This window comes from Anoplopoma fimbria, chromosome 13 (assembly GCF_027596085.1).
Source record: "Anoplopoma fimbria isolate UVic2021 breed Golden Eagle Sablefish chromosome 13, Afim_UVic_2022, whole genome shotgun sequence".
NCBI classification, from domain to species: Eukaryota; Metazoa; Chordata; class Actinopteri; order Perciformes; family Anoplopomatidae; genus Anoplopoma; species Anoplopoma fimbria.
Window position 1 is genome coordinate 14839687 of NC_072461.1, and position 24970 is coordinate 14864656.

Here is a 24970-nt window from a genome sequence, read left to right on the forward strand (position 1 = left end):
CATTAATGTTGTATTCTCTTTACTGGCCAGGGGGCTACACCTCTGGTTGCAATAAGAAGTCCAATTGAATGGAAGTCTATGAGCAAATGACCCTATTTCTCACTTGATTTATTCCCTCAGTAAACATGAGCTTATGGTTTCAATCAATAGTTTTCCAGTCTTTTTCAATTCAGCACAAAGTTCATTTAGTAAATTATGGTCCATTTAGAGTGAAATAGACCATAAAGCACAGTATGCTTTAGGGCGGGGCTACCTTGTGATTAACAGGTCACTACCGCTACCAGAGCCGTATACAGCGTCTCTTCATTAGTCCTCCACATTCCAAATAGGGTCACTTCAACTCGTTGAAAAAAGCCAAAATGCAAACTTGAGGCTTCAAAACGTGGTCCAAAAACCAACGTGTGACATCCATTTCTCATACACAGTCTATTTTTCAGACAGGGGCATGGTTATCAGAGATAGAGGCAGACTACGAGGAAAGTGGTGTTGAGGAATGGCAAACCATATCACTCTTATTTCACTACAACAATAGACCAGGAGACGATCCATGAAGGGATGCCATAGATGTGGGATCCCAGTACGACCAGCTTAACCTACACCAACCTTCTGATTAGTTGAAGACCCGCTAAACCTCCTGGGCCACAGCCCTGTTACTACCAGAAAAACGCTTTAAGGCACAATTTTTACTTTTGGTTGTTAAAGTATATCTGGATGACAATACTTTTGTACTTTTGTACTTGAGTAATATTTTGGAATGCTGGATTTTAACTTGTTACATAGTGTTTTATACTGTAGTATTACTACTTTCACTGACGTATATGTGATTACTTCTTCCACCACTGTATGTTAACATATTGAAATATCAAAAGGGGTTTCATTCACTGACAGAAACAATTTTCGGTTACAGTTCATGTCATGTAATGTGTGCTCTGTTTAACTCTCAGTCATCTGCTACGGTGTCCCACAATGTCAGTTGCTTGATTTACTTAGATTTAGTTTTTACAGCTCTTCAAAGATGATGAGATCTTAATTTCACTAATGCAAGGTAATTTGTGATAGCGTTTCTCCAAAAAGCCACAGTAAAATTTGGTCATTTGTTCTGTGCTTATAGTCTGAGTCATACATAATCAAAATATTTCCGTTGCTTTACTTTCTTATTGAGAAGTTGGCTTTAATATCTTGTCAAAGAAAGAGATTTCATTTTGAGAAACTCAATTTAGCATCTTTATTTAGTTATTGATGGCGTTATGCACTCTCCCATTGACTTCCAATTATTTAAAAAAACAAATATTAAATAGCCGCTATCTCATACTGCACAATACTGATAAATAACCGTTAATTATTTAACTTTATATATTAGAGAAATAAAGAAGCACACCAGTTTAATGAGCGAACCTTGTTATAAGAATGGGAGAGTGGGAAGTCAGACGTGAGAGGAGACAGTGAACGCCTCGCGAGACTGGTCAGACTGGACAGGTGAGTTACACCGCGCTGAGGATGTGGGGTCGGTTTCTTTCCTGCTAATTTAACTCAGTTAAGCAGGAGTTCATAGTCAAATCTGACCTGAGATCAGTGTGAGAGTTCCGAGAACAAAGGGGGGTTTACAGACGAGATGTTTCTTTACTTTTCACTGCGAAAATAGACGAAGAATTATCAGCAGGTGAGTCAGCGTCCTAATATCGAATGGTGACATTCTCGATTATGATGACAGGAATGTAGATTTAAACGTGTAAACGTCGAATAATATTTGTTTACTTTGTTGAATACCTCGGTACAAACTGCAGCGCTTTGTTTTTATTTATAATATATTTTTTGTACCGGTCTACAGTGGAAGTGGCTAACGTCACATGCAGGGACAGCGATTACTACCACTTAACATTTCTACAGGTGATTTCAACTTCACTTAATGTTTGGACAAGTTGTTGAAAATGTCTTTGCTTCTTCTTTCATTCTTATCCCTTTTAATAATCTTTTGACTTTGAGGGGAGGTTTGGAACCCCTGAACTAACCTCTCTGCTAACTACAAAATTATACAAAGCAGGGGCACCGACATCAGTAACTGTCTGACCTCACCCCTTTCGATTTGAACTTTTTTTTTTCCTACATGTGTGATTTACCAGAATTACTTTTAGAGGTCTGTACTACTTTGCAGGTGTACCCATCATTTATTTTCGTTATCTAGCTTAACTAAACTAACACTAAAATGGACAAGTATACTGTCAGCAGAGCAACATATACTACAAACCAAGAGCAAAGTATAATATTAGACAAATATGAAGAAGTTAAACACGTATTCAGGCTAAAAGGAAGACCGAAAAGTGTTGACCGTGTGAATGTCTAAATGAACAAAATGAATATCACTGCCCCATCTTTTTTCACAGTCAGTTACCATGGTAATTGACTCTAGTGTAAAGCTAACCTGCTTGTTTTCTTAAACAATCTTTGACTCTATCTCCTCCCTACAGAGCCAGACACGCAGTTTTATTTGCTCATTTACCCCTCCGTATCAAAGCACATATTGAAAAACATTAATTAGCAGTGGTCTGTTGTTTGTCGGAATCTGAATCCTGGTTGGGTATTAATTTGTCACTTAGGACTATCTAAAGTTATGTTGTGTTATGTGTGTCAGTCATTTCTTTGAGCAACAGATTTTGTCTCCGCCCCTCACATTTAAAAACATTTTTTTCTTTCATGTAAATGTATAAAGCTGTGACTCTCAGCCCACTGACAGCTCAGTAGATGTACGCTTTCATGGAACGAACATGATTCCTTTGATATTGGTGATTTATGTTCATATCTTTTCTAAACGAGCATGTTTTGAACAGGCACTGCGTTAGTTTGAGATAAAGTTAAACTGTCATGTCCCACAGTCATTTTTGTTCCTGATCCTGGGAACGTTATTAAGCTCATCTCAGGGAAACCTGATGGCTTGTTTCCAACCTGTGTCCATCTGTTCGTGTTAGTTGCCCCATCAGACTTTGTTGTAGTGATGTCACCTTGTTCCTAGATCTCAGCACTGACATTGGCAAGTACAATGTGTACAAGTTTATAAGTTTTAATAACCTGGAATTATCTTTTTACGTCACTGTAGATCCATGTGTTGTCTTTAGACTGTTTTAATCCTCTATGTTTCTCTCTGTAGCGAGCACAGAGTCCAGGTCCCAATGTCTTCAGGAGGGGTTAACTCTGGAACTAGGTTCGACCGGGTGCGAGAGATCCCACACTATGACCAGGTCCCTGTGGGCTCCTTATGGCAGGACCTGGATTTTCCTAAGCCCCCGGATCCCATGCATGAAATAGCGCCGGCTGTGAGCTTGAACCCCCTTCCTCCTCCCCCATTACCTGAACAGCCTGCTGTTGGGCCTGAATCCTTGTACCCCCCCAGCAATGCTGAGCCAATGGAAGATGACTGTGAAGTCATGGACATTAAACCAGTCCACCGCTTCATCCCTGCCTCTGTCAAGAACTTCTTCCGTGGCAATAGCGGTAAACGTGGCAGCAATGGTTGGGCTATTCCCCCCCCTCCTCCACCACCGTTACCCGCCCCATACTCCTCATTCAGTAAGAGCGCCAGCTGCCACACCACGTCAGGAGTCCCCTGCTCACCCCCCAACTCCGCCCCTCCATCTCCGTCCCTGCTAGGGTCCTATCGCGACCCCTACGGCGGCTCTGGGGGCAGCTACACCTCTCAGAGGGAGCGAGATGGGCTGCTGCTAGGTAGTGAAGCCCTCGATTCTGCATCAGCAGTGCCCACCAATCTCTCGGCCCTGACCTACCAGGAGCAGGTGCAGGAGTACCACCAGCGCTACGCCTACATGAAGTCCTGGGCTGGCCTGCTAAGGATCCTGGGCTGTGTGGAGCTGCTGATGGGAGCTGCTGTGTTTGCCTGCGTCTGTGCTTATGTTCATAAGGACAACGAGTGGTTCAATATGTATGGATACTCCCAGCCACAGCTGTTTGGGGGGCTCGGTGGAGGTGCTGGTGGATACGGGGGCAGTTACTACACAGGCCCCAAGACACCTTTTGTCCTTGTGGTGGCTGGTCTTGCATGGATAGTGACTGTTATTCTGGTCGTTCTTGGCATGAGCTTATACTACAGAGCCATCCTTCTAGACTCTTCTTGGTGGCCGCTGACAGAGTGTTCCATCAACCTGGTCTTGGCGGTGCTCTATTTAGCAGCAGGGGTAGTGTATGTGAGGGACACCACACGAGGGGGGCTATGTAACGTACCGGTCTTCAATAACGGAGTAAATGGTGCATTTTGTCGCACCGAGGCTGGCCAGACAGCAGCCATCGTCTTCCTCTTCATCACCATGGTGATCTACTTCATTAGTGCAGGAGTGTGTCTGAGGCTGTGGAGGCATGAAGCAGCAAGGATGAAGAAGGAGGGGCTGGCTCTTGAGGTTTGACTCACACAAATTACTATTCACATTTTGCAGAAGTGTTCTTAACTTAACAAAGAAAGCGATAGAGCAGCCTCACTAGGAGAAATCCCTGATAATAGTTTGAATGTTGTGAACATCTTAAGAATCCCCCCTTCTCTTCTTCCCATAAACGTAGATGAAAACTATTGGATCATCAGTCCCTCTGTCTATAGTAAGTATCGAGGATTACTTTTGTAATGACCGAGAAGACGTTGGGTCTCACACAGTGTACATGAACCGAACACATGACTGTTTATCTACTGTAGCTGGGTCCAGGCTCAAGGGTGTCAGAGCAGACTCCTCTCCCGACTATCCAGCCAGACATCATGGACTCTACTAACAACCGTGCAGCTGCTCCTATGATGGCGTTGGAGCCAGAGATTCTCAGAGGTCACATACCAGCTGGACACATCCCCAAACCTGTCATTATAGCCGACTATGTGGCGTAAGTAAAACCCTTTAACACATAATTTTATCAGTCTCTGTAGGTAAATTCTGTCCTGGAAACCGTTTTATTCTCCATATACATGCTGCCACTTGGGCTATCAGTAGTTTTAGCAATATTCTCTATCATTGTATCTATTTTTTCAGTGATGACATGTAGTTCCATTTTTCCTTTAAACCTGATGAGCTCCATAAAATTCCTATACTCAACAACTGTTTTGATGCAATCAGGACCTGGATGGACCTGGATCACTTTCTGCAGTTAAATGCTGATAAAACTGGTATCATGATTCTTGCTTCTGAAAACCTTCCCCCAGGAATCAGGGTGAACCTAGGGGGCCTTAACCTCATCGTCTCGGTCTAGTCTGCTTATCTTGGTGTAAATTTAAATTAAAACATGAGTTTTGCTGACCTGATCATGTGTTTATTGAAGTTCTTGCCAAAACTACATTTTACAGATTACATTTGGGTCAGCATGGGGCTGAGAGACACAGATAGGCTAGAAAATATGGGGAAATGGACACATTGTTGGTTTGGGTCATGGGATTTGTTGACAGTAAGAAATATATATATTTATATTTGAACTGTAACTTAGATGGATATGCAATGGGTATTAGATGGATTAAAGGATGTGATCCTAAGAAACTGCTGCTAGGTCTAAGAGCCATTTAGCTCTAGTTTGAATGTAGCCAGCAGCCCAAGAAAATATGTCTGCTGTCCTCTTCCCACAGGAAGTACCCCAGCATACGCTCAGAGGAGGAGAGGGACCAGTACAAGGCTGTGTTCAATGACCAGTATGCTGAGTACAAGGAGCTGCATGCGGAGGTTCAGGCCATGGCCAAGAAGTTTGAAGAGATGGACGAAATGATGGAGAACCTTCCCTCCCGGCCTTCAAGCCAAATGGTACGACCCTCAGTCCTGTCTGTGCAAACGTGCTCACACACACACAGGAACACACACTTTATATATAACATTCTAATTGTGTTTCAGGAAAAGGAGCGGATCAGCGGCATTTTAATAGACTATCAAAGGAAAAAAGCTGTAAGTATACATCATAAAATGTAATTGATGATCCGTCACTAAGTGGCTGTCTCTGTGCCAGGTCTCAGAGAGATATTTGTGTTTCCCCCCTGATTTTCATCTACCAGGAGTTATTAATAACAGAATTCCACATTACATTAAAGAGGTATTCAAGATATTTTGTATTGGACCTCAATGAATAAGGGGGACTTGCATGAGAAAGAAATGGAACACAAGATATTCTGACTTTTGGTCTGTAGCATGTGTCAACTCATAAGCATCCTTTATTAGATCCTCTCTGCCTTTTAAACACCAAATCTTTCAATCTTGATGCCCTGAGTTTGTTACAGACTTTCTGTCATAAATGTGTAGTCTCCAAAATAACTCTAATGACATCATGAGTTCTTTCTCATATTTCATGAAGCTCCTCCAGAGCCACAGAAGAAACTAAACAATTATCCTTCTCATAGCAAAAAAACAGTCCCCTTAAAATAAGTAAAAGAAAACTGAGAGGGACCAGTAATGATTCATCACCTCCTGTTAATTAATAACAGAAAGCCGGTGTTACAAACTGAGACTGTGGAGCCTGAAAGAAGGCTTTGGGTTTAAGTATGCTATGTAGTTGAATTGTAGGATCCAGAATTTTGGGGGCTTGACAAGGAACAAAAAATCAAGTAGCTGATTCAATTTTAATATTTCTTGTTTTAATACGTCTCTTAATTCCTTCAATTTTATTGATGTAATGCTAAATCAATCAAATGTCCCTTTTAATTAGTACAAACCATAGACTGCATATAGAACGCAGAAGTAGTCGTTGTGGCGTCACCCATTGGTTTTTGTACTGACGATTTGAAGCCTAGAGTTTGGCGTTTGACTGTCGCCACCATGGATTAAGGCCAGCGCCATCTTTATTTTTTTTTTAACCAGTGAGTGGAAGTGGTCATATTTCGAGTGCGGAGGAGGGACGTAGAGACGCCGTTTACGGTTCTGGTAGTGGTAGTGATCTGTCAATTACAGGATAGCCCGCCATAAAACATAGTCTGCTTTGTGGTCTATTTGACTAAATAGAACTAAAAATTTACGGAATTCTTTTTCGTACATTTTTTTCTAAAATGTTTTAGTTCTATTAAATTTACGGAATTAATATCATGCTGTATTTTGCCATTGACACCATAAACTCACATTATCAATGTTTACCGATTAATAAATCAAGTGATAAGGAGAGTAATTTTCTCAAAGACTTCCAAACAATCAGACTTATTTTAATAACCAGAGAAGTTGCCCGATGCTGACCATTAGAAAGAATGCAAATTTTAACTTCTGCATTGGAACAGGAAGTTGCCATCTGGTACAAACAGTTGTACCTATGTTATGACATGGGATTTTGATATGACTTCTAAATGGCTTTCTGTAATAATAAAATCACTATCATCACCAATATGGTCTTTCTTCTGGATGTTAATGTTTGCCTGGTTTACTGAAAACTAAAAAGTAAACGCCTATTGTATGTGTTATTGTATTCACCATGCAGTAACACACCAATTAAATTGCTTGATATCCACCACTAACCCTAACCCTAAGAAGCAAAACATTTTTTGAAATGTATTTCTGTTTTTCTTGCCAGGATCCAACGTTTTTGGAAAAAAGGGACAGGTGTGAGTACCTAAAGAACAAACTCTCTCATATCAAACAGAAGATTCAGGAGTACAACAAGGTCATGGACTCAGACAAAAGCAACTAAACACTGCAGTAAAAACTTTCATTAACACACCTGCAATTCATAACAAGAAAATGATAATGCTAAGGACATTTTAAACACCTAATTTGATGCTTGTGTTTGCTGTCAGCTACTATGAAGTAAACCATAATTATTTAAACACGAAAACTTTTTATCTGAGTGTGGGTAAGACCAAGTACATTTTTTGGAATGTCGGACTGTTCCTTTAAAACAAGACGTGAATGGGATCTCACAACTGGCCCGATAGACACTCTGCCTGAAGAGATTAATCTGAGGAAGCTGATGTTAATAATGCTGAGTTAGTGTTAATGAAGGCTATGAATAGAGTCATAAATCTGTATTGGACAGGTAGGATCTATAACAAGATGTTTTATTTTTAATTAGTTTTGATCACTCCTTTTATAAACTCACTTGTTGTTTTATTGGTATGTTTATGTTATGGTTTTGTATTATATGTCCCACTGCTTTATAATGATGAACCAAGTGATATAATTACATTTTTATTTATTTATAGTAGATCCTTGTCTATTTATCCTTGGTAGGAATATGAGTTTGCTTAACTAATGTGTGACATAAATGCATGTTTTCCTAAGTAAGAACATAGTCTGATTGATAAGTCAATATGTATATGACAGAGGTTAACCATTCCTATAGACCATTCTGTTTTCTCAGAGAAATTATAACGATCTTTTTATTAAATAACAGTGTTTTGAGTCTTGCTTTATTAAACATTTTGTTTGACATTTTTTTCTACTTAAATATTTAAGCAAAATCTTCTTAGATTTATCACAATAATTAAAACCAGGGAGCAAAATGGGCAGAATGTCTTTATGCAGTGGATTTTTAATAGTGGTAGTGCAGATAAATGAATCCTTCAGTAGCATCCAGGAGGCTGTCTTACTACCAAAGAGAAAATTGTGAATAACAAAAACCGTGAACACTAAGTATCCTTTCAATCAAGAATGACCTAGATGAACTAGCCTGCATGCTAAACTCCATTTCTAGCTCCATGTCCATGAACAGCTCTGTCACCCCTCTAAAATGGCTGCTGTTGTGGCTCTGTCGGTTTACAGCCTGAAGGACTGGTTTTGTAGAGCTGAGGTGTATTTTTTTTAATGGTTTTCCCAGTATCAGGTTTAGAAGCACGTTTTCCTGTAGATTTTGTCTTTGGCATTATGGCCTTAAGTACCCCAAGTTATTTTTCATATTAAGCCTAGATTTTAAATTTGAATGAGGAAGACTTCCTTAGTATTTGTCAAACTAACATTTTAATTGTTTTTCATTAATTAATGTCTAGTAGTTTTTGTAACAGTTAAAACAAATATTGACTACATTTTGTAACATGATTCTGAAAAAAAATGAATGTATGGAAATTTATGCTATTAAGGTCATGATAATGAAACAAAAATATTATCATACAAGCTCTGTTTCATTCATTTTGATGAATGCCAAGACTGAATTAAAAATAAACGATTTAATTACACATTTTACATTCCAGTTTAGTTCAAACCTCCACAACTGAAACACCGAGCTTGCAGATACTCGGCACCGAACATAAGAATGACGGTGCTTCAGCCTTTCCTAGTAGCCTAGTTGTTATGAAAGCTGGGGGGGGGAGGAAGAGAGAGACAGGTTAGTCCTGAAAAAGCAGGGGCCCACGTGATGAACACACACCTGTAGGCGCGCCTCTGTGTACTATCTGAGCGCGCCCTGTAGTGCACGCAGGATGCGTCCGCGCGCATAGTGTGTGTTGTTTGCATTCATCACGTCAGCGTCATACTGTCTTCATCAGCATCAGACGGTCCGTGATACGAGGTGGGTCAATTTAAGAATTATATTATATTATTTGAGTGCGTAGTTGGAGACAAATTAACTATATTGCCTACTATTCCGTGTCTTGAAGTGGTTTAAGAACAAATGCTTTCGTGTAATAAAATCAGGTTAAGTTACGCCATTTTTTAAAGACACATTTGCCGTTTTGTTGTCACAAATGTATGTTTTAGCTGTTTTTCTTCACTCGCTCATCTCTATAGCGATAACATCATACATGATTATTTCCAAAGGCTTCCTTTCAAATGTGGATCAAAGATATTTGATTGGCATTCATTTATTTTCCTGTTGTGTGAAATCCTCTTGGTAACTTTAAATGAATGTAAATAGCAATCTGATCAACTACTAAATAGTTTAGTTTCACTGGAAACTAGTCCCAGCTCTGTTTGACTTATCAGCTGTTCTTTTTGAAAACAGTCAGTCTCAGTTTGTGTTCCAGTATCTCCACCCACTTACTGCTGCCTTGTTTCACCACAAACACAATTGTCCAAGCAGTAAGCTTGCCCCTTCTTCTGAATTGCTGAACCGCAGCTCACTGGTATAGGTCAATATTAGAAGATTTGTTTTGAATGAAGCAAACTATTCATCACACTTTACATGAAATGTGCATATGATACTAAGTGTACTTCCCATCTTACAACAAATAAGCATAACAATTTACCATTAAAACAAGTGTTTGGATATTAATCTTCATTAATATCAATAGGGCTGGTATGGAACCAAACTTTTTTAGTACTAACATAAATGTGTCCATAGCACATAGTAGTGAAACAATTTGAACATTGTTTCACATAACATTTGATAACTTAAAAGGTTTGTAGGAAAACATTTTTACATTTCTCAAAGCAAGGTATCGCAAACACTCTTGTTTTGGTATCGTTTCCAAAACTTGTCCTATTGGCACTGGTGTTGGAAAAACAAACTATACCCTCCCTAACATGTCAGTGCTATTCCAAAAAATCAAATACAGTTTTAAGTGCTAGTTAATTTCCCTCATTTGTACCAAATGGTAGCTATTATATATTTGAGAAAATAAAGTTGCTGGGGTTGTTACAGAAGTCTGAAAATTAGCATTATTAGCACCAAATGCCACTGTATTTAGTTTGGTGGGAAATCTGATGGCTATCACAATGGTTGACTGCTTCATTCTGCCACCACAGGGTAGATAGTTGATCGGGCAGTCATATTGATTATACTTTAAAAGTCACTTTTCTTCTGGTTTTTTTTATTATAATTTTTTTAGCAGGGTGAGCTCCAGTTGGATTTCAGTATGCCGATCAACAAACACAAGCCCACACTGCACAAGCCAAGTGGCAGCAAACAGTAAGTTGACCTACATTTGTCCCTCACTACTACAATGTCATCCTCATGTCTCAGCCACTATATATCTTTTTACTTTCAGGGCAGATACCTTTGTATTAGCTGGAAAATCTGGTCCCACTCGCACCTTTTAAAAAACCTAAGGTTGGTCAGTGCCCCGCTGTCTGATACTGACGCATCTCACTCTCAATTAACTCCCACGTAAACCTTCTCAAACATAAGCATTATTTCCTTGTTTTCCTTTATCTCTAATATTGAAGATTGAATATCCTTGAATTTTGGACTTTAAGTCCGGAAAAAGCATTTAATTACGTAACTTCGTGCTCTAGGAAATTGCGAAAAACTCTGAAAAACAACTGATTTAAATATTGGCAGATTTAGACCAGACTATCACAGGGCTGACACATAGAGACAGACAACCATTCACACTCACATCCACATCTAAGGGTAATTTAGAGTCATCAATTACCCTAAGCATGTCTTTGGACTGTGTGAGGAAGCCGGAGAACCCAGAGAGAACCCACGCTGACACCATGTAAACTCCACACAAAAGGCCGTCTAGCCCAGGAATTGAACCCGGACCCGGGCATATTGATAATTGCATTATATGAATGTCCTTTGTTAAAATATTATTTTATGATTGCGATCTCCTCTTCCATACTTTAGAACTCAGTTTACTGCTGAGAGTAGTACACAATAGGAACAGCAAATTACATCAAACTGTCTTCATGCCTCCCAGGTTCTGTGCAATCACAAACAACAGGCGTTGTCCCACCTTTTCCCTAATCTGAAATGTTGTTGTGTTTTGTGAAATGTCGTGTTTTCTGTAATGTTGTTTTCTGAAATGTTGTTGTGTTTTGACCCTCAGGGCCACTGTAGGTTTCTTCATATATCAGGATTTAGTGCCAGTGTTTATCATTAGCATTTGCCAGGAGGATACATTCTGTTAAAACACTCATTGAGCACAGCTCCACTGTCTTCTTCAATTGCAGCCATAGCAGCAGACACAGGCACAATGAGCTCATGTCCAACCCAGCCTTTTCCTACTACCCAGGAGATAAGATGCTTCACTTCTACCGCTGGACTTCACCACCTGGAGTAATGAAGATAATGTGTATCATCATCATCATCATGTGTGTGGCTATGTTTGCCTGTGTTGCCTCCACACTGGCCTGGGACTACGACATGAGCGCCATGGGTATGGGAGGTGGTGTTGGCTTGCCAGGTTTAGGCGGCTCATACGGTGGCTCATACGGTGGCTCATACGGTGGCTCTTATGGCGGCAGTTACGGCAGCTCATATGGAGGTGGCACTGGTGGCTCCAATGGCTATGGAGGAACAGGAATGAGTCCTGCAGCTGGCAAAGGCTTCATCATTGCCATCTCTGCCATAACCTTCATAGCTGTGCTCATCATATTTGTGTTGGTTGTTTCGAGGCAAAATGCTGCCCGCTCATCAAAGTTCTACCTAGCAACCATCATCATCTGTGCCATCTTGGCATTTCTAATGATCATCGCCACTATCGTGTACCTGGTGTCGGTGAACCCAACAGCCCAGTCCACAGGGTCTGTCTACTATAGCCAGGTCCAGCAACTGTGTTCCCAGTATCAGACCCAGAGCCAGGCCCAAGGCATCTTCCTCAACCAGTACCTCTACCATTACTGTGTGGTAGAGCCCCAAGAGGTGTGATACGTTTGCTTTTCACTTCAACATTGCTGACCATTTACCAACGTATTATTCTGTGTTCTACTGTAGCTCCCACATCCAGACATCCCTGTTGTTAACTGTTTATGTTAGTGGATGTAATTTCTGCCCACTGACGTTGAGTCTTGTCGTTCCTGTAGGCCATAGCTATCGTCTTGGGCTTCCTGGTGTTTGTTGCCCTCATCATCCTGCTGGTGTTTGCAGTCAAGACTCGCACAAAGATCAGGCACTGGGGCCGAGATCGCATACTCTGGGAGGAAGTGAAGGTTGTCAATAATGGTCTCCACAACAGCGTCGGGGAGTGGGTGAGTGTGTGTGTTACACAAATAAATGTACCTTTATTCAACAAACTAAGACTAAACTAAACATGAGGTCAATTCAACCATTTATGGATAGTCGTTTTAAACTGTAAAACACAGTACTTGAAAACTCTTGGGTATGAAGTATCTGTATGTTTTTTTTTAAAGTGGTCATTTAAATACTCAATTGGGTAATTGACATTTAATCCAGTCGTGTGTTAATGTATTAAATCCCATTTAACCACCTCTGGGTCCGACATCTAGAATATTTTCATTTGATGGGATGGTGTAGCTGTAAAAAAGCATGAAATCTTGGATTTGAATATTTCACTCAGGTAAAGCTTTATACAGCCTCAATGAAGAGTGGAACAAAAATGTTTTAAAGCTACTGAAGGGGAAATAAGATGGGAAAAGTGGATGTTAAGTATAGAGGAAGAGATGTACTTACTTTTTCAACACATTCACCTATACAAATGCTGTGTCATGAACGGAAGTGTTCATGTACTTGCCCATGTGGGGCGGCTGTGGCACATGAGGTAGAGCGCTTGTCCCGTAACCACAAGGTTGGTGGTTCAAACCAACCGGCAACATGCCGAGGTGTCCTTGAGCAAGACACCCAACCCCAAGTTGCTCCCCGGGCGCTTCATTGCAGCCCACTGCTCCTCCGCGATGGGTTAAATGCAGAGAAATAATTTCCCCATTGTGGGACTAATAAAGGCTTAATTATGTACCACGCTTGTTACTGGAGGATTCCACTGGAGGGCACAACATAGAGCTCACACCATGCAGGATACAAGGCAGCCATCATACCCATATGAACACAAGTTTATCTCTGGCTAAACTTATCTTTCTATTGCCATTGTTTGTCTTTTTATAGTGTGGTGAAAATGTGACTAGAAACAAGAAACTTATTCATTAACTTGGCAAAATACTTTTTTTACAAAGATGTTATCGTAATCTGAAAACAGACTTTAAGGAATTACATAGAGCCTCGACATACAATTCTAATACATGGTATGGTTATCCTAAGGCCATGACTTTATTATGTGCAGCTATTGCACTGTTTTTTCCTCAGAATATAACTACATGGGATAATAGATTTCACTTCAAGAAACCAGGCACAGAGTCTTACCTAGTTGTTGTGGCACATTCTTAAAGATAATGTAATGTGTGTGTGTGTGTGTGTCAAGCTAGACAGAGGGCAGGGAGGGATGGTTTCATTTGCAGTTTCTGGGTGTGGTCGGTTAGGCCACTCTTATTTGCAGCATGATGTGCTGTGTTGTCAGGAGGATGTGTTCTAAAAATATAAACTCATCGGACAACTATTAGATCTAACAACATCTAAAAAACAATCCTAATGAGTGGATGTACAAAAGAACATTAGAACAAAGCTAAGTGTTCTTACATTTCCAGTAATGACATCATCATGGTTTGTGTTTTGAGGAAGTGTTAACCTGAAAACTACTACCATACCAGCATAGTTTTCTTTCCAGGTGTGAGAACTTTCCCAGTAATGCATTCAGGCGTGACATTTCAGCAGTTGTACCGACTGAAAGACATTGTCTCAGGCTTCCTGTTGATGGTAGTAATGGTATCGGTGATATTCAGGCATGCTGGGAGAAGTAGAGGAACTGGTTGGTCCTGGTGAATGCTGCACACAACTAGAATGTTTACCATATGGAGATCACAAGGTCATTGAGCAAGTATGAGGAAAACCAGATTAAAAACCTCAGGCAAGCAAACTTATGTAGAAGAAAATGGATTTAAAAAATGGGTATTATTGTAACTAAATTGCTGAAATCAAGCACAAAAAAAATCACATAAAATCTAAAAGTGGTATGTTGTTATTACAATATATTTTATTATATTAAAAAAATTCAAGAAATAGTTATAAAAAAACATTTTAAAATTCAAGAATGCATGTCACTGAAGGCCATATATAGAAATACATACAGTAAATATGTTCACTCGATATAAATGTCTTTACAAGACACATTGTAAAGTAATTAAAGTAGTTTAAAGTGTCAGTTTGTGTCATGGTGAAAAAGTCTAACAATATTATATTTGCCTTAATATAACACGGAAGATATTTACATTATAGATAGGAACTATAGGGTACTCTGGTGATTTAGTATTCCACTTTCATCAAGATGTGAGTGGTCAAATTCGAAGGAGCTGAAGCTAAGACATCCTGAAAATTATCTTGGGTAAAGCTCAAGCTTCAAAAACACTGGATACACTTCCCATGATGCACTAGATAGATAGACCCTGTTCATTAAAATGTCCATACTTTCCATGCTCACTCGTTTCACGCTATCAGTTTGTAACTCAGGCTTTCTGTTTTAAATGTGATGTATCCATGCCCAAGCCCTGATGACATCATCAGGGTTGTTTTATGAGACAAGGCTCCTCCTGAGCTACAGAAGACAGATACAACTGTTTTCAAAGGCTCATGACTACCCCAATCACTATTAAACTGATTTTTATTTGGGAAATTGGTTTAAGTTGTATACGTTGCACACAAGTTTGATCGAGCCTTAGCTTCGAACTATATCTATCTACAGCACTAACATTAAACTTTCATATTAAGGTGGGGGCCACAAAATATCGTCTAGCGGGCCGCAATTGGCCCGCGGGCCGCGAGTTTGAGACCCCTGATCTACAGTGACATGTTTTCTGTCAAACTCGAATCAACTCAAATTACCTTTTCTCTTGCTTCAGGTGAACAATGTGTCTGGTGACCCAGAGGTGCTAGTGAATGACCATAATAACAAAGTGAGAGGGTCCAGAGACTACGTGGACCAGCTGGACCACAGCAAGCCTCTCTACCTGCCAGGGTAAACTATGCATCATACAATGCACCTCCCAAGCTTTTTTTTAGACTCCTCTCATCTTGAAATCAGTCTGCTGCCACTGTTCCAAGGTTTTTCTAAGGTAGGATAATCTGAAGGTATGTGAGGGGACAATGCACATTTATCAAAAGCAAAAAATGAAATGGGTCAGAGTAAAACAAGAAGTCAATTTTTTATATGAATATTAACACTGAAGAATACTATAATAAGGATATCCGTTATTGACTTTACACTGGTAAGTGTAAAGTTGATAACCTATAGCACAGTGAAGTAAGCCCATAGACATGTGTTCAATAATAATAATTAAGCCTTTATTGGTTGACCCATCCTGGAGGAGCAGTAGGCTGCTGGGAGGCGCCCGGGGAGCAACTGGCAGTTGGGTGTCTCGCTCAAGGACACCTCAGCATATTGACTGTAGGGGGGTTCGAACCACCAACCTTGTGGTTACGGGACGAGCGCTCTACCTCGTGTGCCACAGCTGCCCCAATCTGTGCAGAACACATGTAGAATAGAATGTGAAGTTTAAGAACAAAAATTTGATCTTGCATATTGAAATCTTCACTTTAAAGAAAAAGTCACAAACTTATATTCAGAATGTGAAGTCACAGAAAAACATATTTACAAATTTGTAGAGGGATATTTAGATATAAATACGATGACGGCTGAAAACTTGTAATCCAACATTCACTGTTCACTATTTTGGGGCATTGCAGCGGGGTGGACCAATCAGAAATCTTAAGACATAGCTCCCATGCTCTGCTGTCCTCTATTTGCTGTCCTTCTGCCTGCAAAGTTAGATCTGCTATGGCACACAGCCAGGGTAAGTTTTAGGACTGCCCCCTCCTAATTGGTCATTTTGTTCAATGTAGTAGAGAGTGCAGAACCAGGTAGAAGCAAAATAATCAAAACTTTGTCACCTGCCTGAAACAAATGGGTTACTGCTCGCTGGTCATTACTCTGCTTCATCCTCACCTGGGAAGAGGTTAAGGCATCTCCAGCCAGAGAGAAGGCTTGTTGGAGGCGATCTTTGAGCTTGCTGACATATACTTTTGACCTTCTTCTCTGGTATGACCAGTTGCTCTTTAAGAACCTTCAAAGGACCCCTAACCTCATCTCCAAACACCAATTCAGCAGGACTGAAACCTAAAGACTCCTGTACAGCTTCGCGGGGAGCAAACATAACTAGTGGAACACCGTCATCCCAATCCCAATCCAACAATAACAATGTTTGCGTAACATTGATTTCATGGTCCACTTTTGGAAGACCAAACAATGAAAATTATTTTACCAGCCTTGGTGACAACTGGAGCTGGGATTTTTTTGTAGTGGGAGGGTTCCTGTGAACCTAGTGGAAGCACACATAATAGTTAGCAGAAACTGATTTCCAGCTTTAGTCTTTGGCAACGGCCCAACACATTCAATCACCCTTTCAAATGGCTCACCCATTACTGGAATGAGGCAGAGAGGAGCAGGAGGAATCACTTGATTCAATTTGCCAACTTGACACACATGGCAAGTACGACAATATTGAACAACATCAGATTTTCCTGGCCAAAATGCCTTTTTTAGGACTCTTTCATAAGTTTTAGTGACACCCATGTGTCTTGACCATCGGTGGTCATGAGCTAAAGATAGTACTTGAGAACGAAAGGCTGTAGGCACAACAACCTGGTAAGTCACACTCCAATCCATATCCTGTGAGACATCACTAGTCCAGTGACGCATTAGTAGGCCATTATCAAGAACTTAGGCTAATTTCTAATCACACAAGCATGGAAAAATGTTTGAAAGTATTTCTGTCATGTTGTCAGACTCAGAGCTCACATCAGGGCTGTCCTCAGCAAGATCATTTCCCAGAATGAAATCTACACCTTTGATGGGTAGAACAGCTACTTTAAAGAATCCACTGACAAGGGGAGACTGAACATTTACATTGGGTAAAGGGGAAGGTTTGAAGCTCATTCCAACACCTTGAACAACTGCACTTGAGTGACATGACGATTTGGACGGCAAAGTTAAGATGCCTTCTCGAATCATAGACGGGGAGCCTCCTGTGTCTCAGTATCTTTACTGGCTGCTGATCTTTAGGGTCCCCTGTGAAATAAAGGGTTTGAAACAGTCATCAGGTTCATCAGAATCAGCTTTATTTATTTATAGGAATTTGACTTCGTTTTTTCCGTCGCTCTCAATGTACATACATAGAAATAGACAAATAAACAACAGAAAACAAGGACAGCAAAGTAGGATAAGGGAGGCATAAACATTTAACTATTGTTTTTATATATATATATATATATATAATGTGTGTACCCTGCCCTTATATATATATATATATATATATATATATATATATAATGTGTGTACCCTGCCTTCGCCCATTGACAGCTGAGATTGGCTCCAGCACCCCTGCGACCCTTAACTGGATAAGCAGGTTACGGAAAATGAATGAATATATATACACATACAAAAGTACAACAATGAAATGGAATTAAAAGAGCAGAATGCAGGTAATAATGCAAAATGGAGGTGCTATTGCAGAATGACTGGTTAATTGTTCATCAGAGTGACGGCCAGAGGAAAGAAGCTGTTCTGGTGTCTGGTTGTTTTGGTGTACAGTGCTCTGTAGCGCCTACCAGAGGGGAGGAGTTGGAACTGTTCCTGTCCTCTTTGGTGGCCGATGCAAACCAGACAGTGATAGAACAGCAGAGAACAGACTGGATGATGGCGGAGTAAAACTGAATCAGGAGCTCCTGAGGCAGGTTGTACTTCCTGAGCTGGCGACCCCCTGCAGTTTGCCTACCAGCAGAGGGCCTGTGATTGCCTTCAGGTGGGTCAACACCAGTTTCTCAAAGGATTTCATGACCACATACATCAGGGCGACGGGCCTGTAGTCATTTAATCCTGAGACGGAGGATTTCTTGGAGAACGGGATGATGGTGGAGCGTTTGAAGCAGGAGGGGACTTCACACAGTGCCAATGAACAGTTCTAAGATCTGCGTGAAGATGGGGGCCAGCTGGTCAGCACAGACTTTCAGGCAGGAGGGTGACACACCGTCTGGGCTGGGTGCCTTCCTGATCTTCTGTCTGTGAAAGAACAGACTCACATTCTCTTCACAGATACTCAGTGCAGGTGGGGGGTCGGAAGGGAGAGGTGAGGAGGTGGCAGGTGGTGTAGGTGGTTGATTGATCTCAGAGCAGGTGGGGGGTGTGAAGGTGGGCTTGTCAAACCTGCAATAGAACACATTCCGGTCGTCAGGCTGAAAACCTGTTTTCCAACGTTTCAGTGCAGCACCTCTTTGCTACTCTGATCTCCTTTGTCAGTGTGTTTCTTGCCTGGTTGTACAGGATTCTGTCCCCACTACTGTAGGCCTCTTCCTTGGCCTGATAAAGCTGCCTGAGTTGTGCAGTAAACCAGGGTTTGTTGTTGTTATATGTGAAGAAGGTTTTGGTTGGCACAAAGATGTCCTCACAAAAGCTGATGTAAGATGTCACAGTGTGAGAGAGCTCATCAGGTCTGTAGCAGCAGCCTCAAAGACACTCCAATCAGTGCAGTCAAAGCAGGCCTGTAACTCCAGCTTTGCCTCGTCGGTCCATCTCCTCACAGTCTTTACCACAGGTTTTGCGGATTTTAGTTTCTGCCTGTCGGTTGTGAGAAGATGGACCAGACAATGATCAGAGAGTCCCAAGGCTTCACGGGGGACAGAGCGATAGGCATCCTTTAGAACAGTGTAGCAGTGGTCCAGTGTGTTTTTGTCCCTGGTGGGACACTTTATATGCTGTCTGAATTTTGGCAGTTCTTTGCTGAGGTTTGCTCTGTTAAAGTCCCAAAGAACTATGAGAAGGGAGTCTGGGTGTTTATGCTCCATGTTAAATATCTAGGCAGCCAGGTGTTGTAGCACCTCACTAACAGGCCTGAGGTGGGATGTAAACACCAACCAGAAGGAAGGAGGAAAACTCCTGCGGTGAATAAAATTGTTTGCACTATGAATAAGGTTTCTAAAAGAGGGCTGCATGATTTCTACAACACTGTGACATCTGTACACCAACCTTCGTTAATATAGAAGCAGATTCCGCATCCCCTCGTTTTGCCCGATAGTGCCGTTTTGCTGTAAAGCACTCTTGAAATCCTCCATTAGCATCAACTCCCTTAAAGGGGAGTTGGCACATACACAGGCACTTCGCCCCTGCCTGACTCGTAACACTTACGTTACCACGGTTTTGCACACTTTTTTAAATTTTTCTCTCATGACGAAATTACAGGAACTTGTGTTTTTTTTTCCGGATTATTGCTCCCCTCACCCGGCTCAATAATGTTACAGAATAGGTACAATGGCCCTAATACGCCGTTTTATGTACATAGCTTTAACGACAAAGTAATGTGTTGCCGTCTAAATACCTCCACTCTGCTCTCGTGTTTATATTCCATAAACATGAGAGCGTATAACATACAAACCATATAGTAAAACATTAAAAAAAGCAAATTTCTGGCCTTTAATATTGTCTGACAGCAATAAAGGGGATGGAGAATACAAATATAAGAAGAAACAAGACTTGTCTATAAAGACGAAAGCAATTCAATAAGGCTCTAATAGGTGTTCACATACCAGAAAACCGAATTGTTGGATTAAATGAAAAAAAAATGAACAGTCTACTTCAGAGGCTGTGTAGAGCAGGTCGTCTGTCAATCAAAAGATCAGCATTTCGATCCCCAGCTCCTCCAGTTAATGTCAATGTGTCCTTGGGCAAGACACTTAACCCCAATTTTGCTCCTGAAGGCTGTGCCTTCTGTGTACAAACACACACCCACACACATACACACAGGCGTGTAATGGATTAAAGTGCAGCAAACTGATCATCTGTCTCAGGCATCATTATTCACACCAAGTCTTGGGGAATATAGGGGGAGTATTCTAGCAGATGCACACTCCGCGATTGTTACTGTGAGTAGCCAGCCTGTAATTATTGACCCTCAGCAACAGTCACTGCTGCTCTATTATGCACAGTCAGGACAATAACTTTGACTAAAGTAAATGTATGCATATGGAAAAAGGGGTAAAGTGAATGTCCATCCATCCATCCATCTTCCGTAACCGCTTATCCAGTTAAGGGTCGCGGGGGTGCTGGAGCCGATCCCAGCTGTCAATGGGCGAAGGCAGGGTACACCCTGGACAGGTCGCCAGTCTGTCGCAGGGCGTAAAGTGAATGTGCATGGGAATTTTCAAGTTTGAGTTCCTATACTGTTACAGTGATAAAAGTTAAATGATTTAACCCAGTGGTCCCCTGATCAGAGTGGTTGTGCAGGACCCCTTCCAGGTGTCAATTTGTGTAACCGTGTGATTGTGAACAGAGTCTTCCTGAAAAAAAAAAACAGAAACAGATTTATTGACAAGTAATCATTCATATACAAGGCAAAACGGTGAAACTATACAAAGTAAGAGAAAAATATGCAAAGTGAGGGAAAAATTTATATAAAATTGAAATTAAGTGAAGTGAAAAGAGCTTTACAATGTTTAAAATAGAGAGATGGAATGTGTACAGTATTGACTTAGGTAAGTGTCAAAATGTATATTTTAATGATGCAGAAATTTCTGTTAATGTAACAAACATCAAGTTAGATGAGGAGGCTTCACAGATATGCAGATAATACACTTAACTTGCAACAAAATGTATAAATCAATCATTCTATTTGCAGAGACTCGGACATCAGCAGTTCTGTGGTAGGTCTGAAGCCCAGGCTGAAGGACTATGACACTGGTGTGGAGTCTGGAGATGACCTGGAGGAGGAAGACTTTTATGTGTGAGTGGATGTGAAGGGATCTGATCGCAAACGATGATTAGGAAATAGTCGCATTAAGCTTCTTTTATTACTGTTTTTGACATGGAAGTTCAGCATTTCTTCACCATAACACCATCTTCTGTGTACACTAACCAAATGTTTCTTAAAGACAGGGTTTTACTAGTAATGGCCACTTCACATAATAAATTGCCGAAGAAGTCCAACATATCAGCTTACAAGAAAGTCTCGGACGTTTGACAATGGGAATTTGCCAGGTGGGCTTTCGATTTCCCAGGTGGGCTTTTGCACATCACGTAGAGGCAGAAAACACTGATTGGCAGTACATTTAAAAACTTTTTACTTTTACTTGAGTAGATTTTTTGATTGTAAAAAAGTAACTTGAGTAAAATATTTTGATTTTTCACAAATTTAATTCTGTTCTCATCTGCAGTTTGTTTCCTTCCATTGTGGATGAGCAAGAGCGTCTGAACTACAAACGTGAATTTGACCAGGAACACCAGGAGTATAAGAGCCTGCAGGCTGAGCTCGACAGCATAAACCAGGACCTGGTTGACCTTGACAGAGAACTGGACCAGCACCCTCAGGGCAGTCCACAGTTCCTGGTGAGTGTGGCAGTGCCAGTATGAGTCAGTCTTCACTTTTTGAAAGGACTTGTCTACAATGTGTGGTTATGATTACTAATAGAAAAAAGTTAAGATAAAGATAAGAAAGTGGTCAAGTGAATAGAACATAGATAGGAAAATGATTCCTAAATTCCTGGTAATGGGTTTTCAATATTTTTAACCTTTATTTAGGACTACCGACAAAAGTGACCCTTCTTAGCTAACTTCCCCATCTCCCAGAAACATGTTGCATTCTTTTGATTTTTGTTGTTGAGATAAAGCTAAGATGAGCAATAGCCTACATTTATTCTAGGATTATTATGCTAGATTTGTAGACCATATGGGTGTCTTAATATGCAGCAGGTGTCATATGAGATTTATGTGACAAATTTATATTTATATGATATAAGGTGACTGTAGCTCAAGAGATGGAGCAGGTCGTCCACTTATTGGAAGATCTGCGGTTCGATTAATGGCCCCTGAAGTCCGCATGTCAATGGATCCTAAATTGCTCTGGAAGGATCTTCAATCACTGTATGAATGTGTGTGAATAGGTGAATGTTGACATGTAGTGTGAAGCGCTTTGATTGGTCGGAAGACTAAAGAAAAAAAGGTTCTAAATAAATGCAATTCAGTTACCATTTACCATTTACTGATACGCATTTGATTCATTGTCATTTATACTTACTGCATTCCGGTTTCCCCTGATGTTACTGAAAACACATAACAGTAAAGAAAATGTATTCCATTGCCAAATTCAGACAACTTTGATTGTGAGGGGCAACTAGAGTTATGGAACAAAAATTTGAGTCATTGTTTTTAGAAACCTTGATCGAGCATGAATCCAATTTGAGTGTGAATCTGGGATGCCGCTTGTGTTTAGCCATTGACCACTATCTTTATAATCTCAGGATGCCATGGACAAATACACCAGACTGAAGAATCTCAAGAAGGTAAGGCACATACAGTGAATTCCAGCAATGTTGTTTCAAACGGTGAAATACAGAAGGGGTTTGGTGAATAAAATCTAATTGTTTGATCTTTTTTTGATTATTTACAGTCCCCAGACTACCAGGTCAAGAAGAAGAGGTGTAAATATCTCAGGTCCAAACTGTCACACATCAAAAGAAAGATCAGCGATTACGATCGCCGGCCATGAACCTCCACCTCTGACCCCATTGTTTAAGGAAAGACACCAATTTGCAATCTACACACACACACACACACACACACACACACACACACACACACACACACACACACACACACACACACACACACACACACACACACACACACACTATGGGATACCTTTATTGAAATCCTGTTGCCTTTATATTACATCTTTATCAAGCCAATCAACTGATTTTTTTTTCTAGAGCATAAGGGGTGAAGTAAATATGGAACAATCGTTGTCGTTGATCAGTACCTCAACATCTGTGGGTTTCGTGTCCAACAAGTATGCATAATGTATTTTTTTTATATGCTGAAGTAAGAAAGTGTGTGAAATTAGATGGTTTTGTACTTTTATGAAGCAGATATTATGCTCCTTATAAAAACATGTTTTACAGACTTATGTACAATGAAGGAACAGCTAAGAGGAGACATGAAGTTGCTTGGCTTGAATCACTCACCATCCTTTGTAAATAATGTTTATTTTTAGTACTTAGAAACAATTTTAATTGTACCGGTACTTTAATACATTTTACTGTTACTTTTGTTCCTATTATAGACCTCTGTCATTGTGGGTATTAAAAGGAAATGCCCAGGTGTAAATAAATTGATGGCTCAGTTCCCTTAAGGGAGGCAATTAACAATTGTCTTTTAATGTTATGAATTTAATTTAATTTCACATTCTTATTCAAAAGCAAATGAACAAAACCTCCCACCCAGTCATACGATTTTTATTTCGCAAATTCTGAACTAATGGAAATCATGCTTGTTCAACTGTTTTCCAGAACTAATGTATGCAACATGTGTTTTGGTGTGCAATTTCAAAGTTATATCTGTTTGTTATACATTCTGGAGGATACAGGAATGTACGATTTCAATAAAGAAAAGTTAATTAATAAGCTCATTGTATTACTTTGTTTGGAATAACATCTGGACATGGGTTCCACAAGTCATGGTTATTGTGCTGATATTATACTTGTAGTAGTAGTAGATGGCTTAATACAATCAATAAAAGCTGACTTACTGGATGCTTATCTCTGGGGACAGTGAGAGGAGCACAAACGTGTAGAATCTTGAATTTGTGGTCTAACTTTGCCCTAGTTCAGCTAGTTCTGCTAGTGGGTAAAGAGTTGGTCCACTGTTCCATGGCCAGGTTGGAATCCGCATTGCTCCTCCTGACTCTGAGGTTTGACAATCATTCGCAAACTCCTTTCCAGCACCCTGGATTAGACTTTCCCGGGAAAGTCTGAGAAGTGTGATACCCTGATGACTGGAGCACACTATGGCCCCCCTTTTTAAAAATGGGAACCACCACAGGCACTGTCCCCCACCTCAACACGATAAAAAGACACGTCAACCCAGAAAGCTCAACAATATCCAGAACCCTTCTGACTACCTCAATGACCTCGATCAGGCATGTGGATGAATCTTTCCCTGAGTTTTCAAACTCTGCCTCCTCCGCGGAGGACTTGTTAGTCGGGTTCAGGAGTTCCTCAAAGTGTTTTTTCCACCGCTCGACAGAATTCCCAGTCCGGGTTTGCAGCTAAAAATAAAAAATAAACCTAAACTGGTTCCAAAAGGGATACATAGTTCAAAAAATATATATACTAACACCAAAACAAGACATTCATATTTACAGATGGGTCAAAAGAACCGGAGACTGGGCACACAGGTGCTGCATTCAGTAAAAAAGAGAAAATCGGATCACCTTTCAATATAAACACTTAATTAATTTGAATAATATTAGCGTTACAATAGGTGGAAGAA

At 40.5% G+C, this 24970-nt stretch overlaps 1 protein-coding gene across 1 annotated transcript; it reads left to right on the plus strand.

The window, feature by feature from the left end:
• Positions 1–1415: 1415 nt before the first annotated feature.
• LOC129100653 (MARVEL domain-containing protein 2-like) lies at positions 1416–23240 on the plus strand. The gene is made up of 16 exons (XM_054610092.1): positions 1416–1476; positions 3143–4403; positions 4561–4596; positions 4691–4869; positions 5600–5771; positions 5859–5909; positions 7513–7621; positions 9434–9441; positions 10700–10779; positions 11769–12459; positions 12621–12785; positions 15501–15616; positions 21324–21428; positions 21859–22030; positions 22942–22983; positions 23091–23240. Exons 2-16 carry the CDS (start codon positions 3165–3167, stop codon positions 23187–23189), a joined length of 3264 nt encoding a protein of 1087 aa, XP_054466067.1. The 5' UTR covers positions 1416–1476; positions 3143–3164; the 3' UTR covers positions 23190–23240.
• Positions 23241–24970: the final 1730 nt, after the last annotated feature.

What these genes read in the sequence shown, in the direction of transcription:
- LOC129100653 (XM_054610092.1), top strand. Translation starts at nt 3,165, where the DNA reads ATGTCTTCAGGAGGGGTTAACTCTGGAACTAGGTTCGACCGGGTGCGA. An exon ending in CCCGGCCTTCAAGCCAAATG is followed by an intron (nt 5,772 to 5,858) that starts GTACGACCCTCA and finishes ATTGTGTTTCAG; the next exon opens with GAAAAGGAGCGGATCAGCGG. An exon ending in AAGCCTCTCTACCTGCCAGG is followed by an intron (nt 15,617 to 21,323) that starts GTAAACTATGCA and finishes TTCTATTTGCAG; the next exon opens with AGACTCGGACATCAGCAGTT.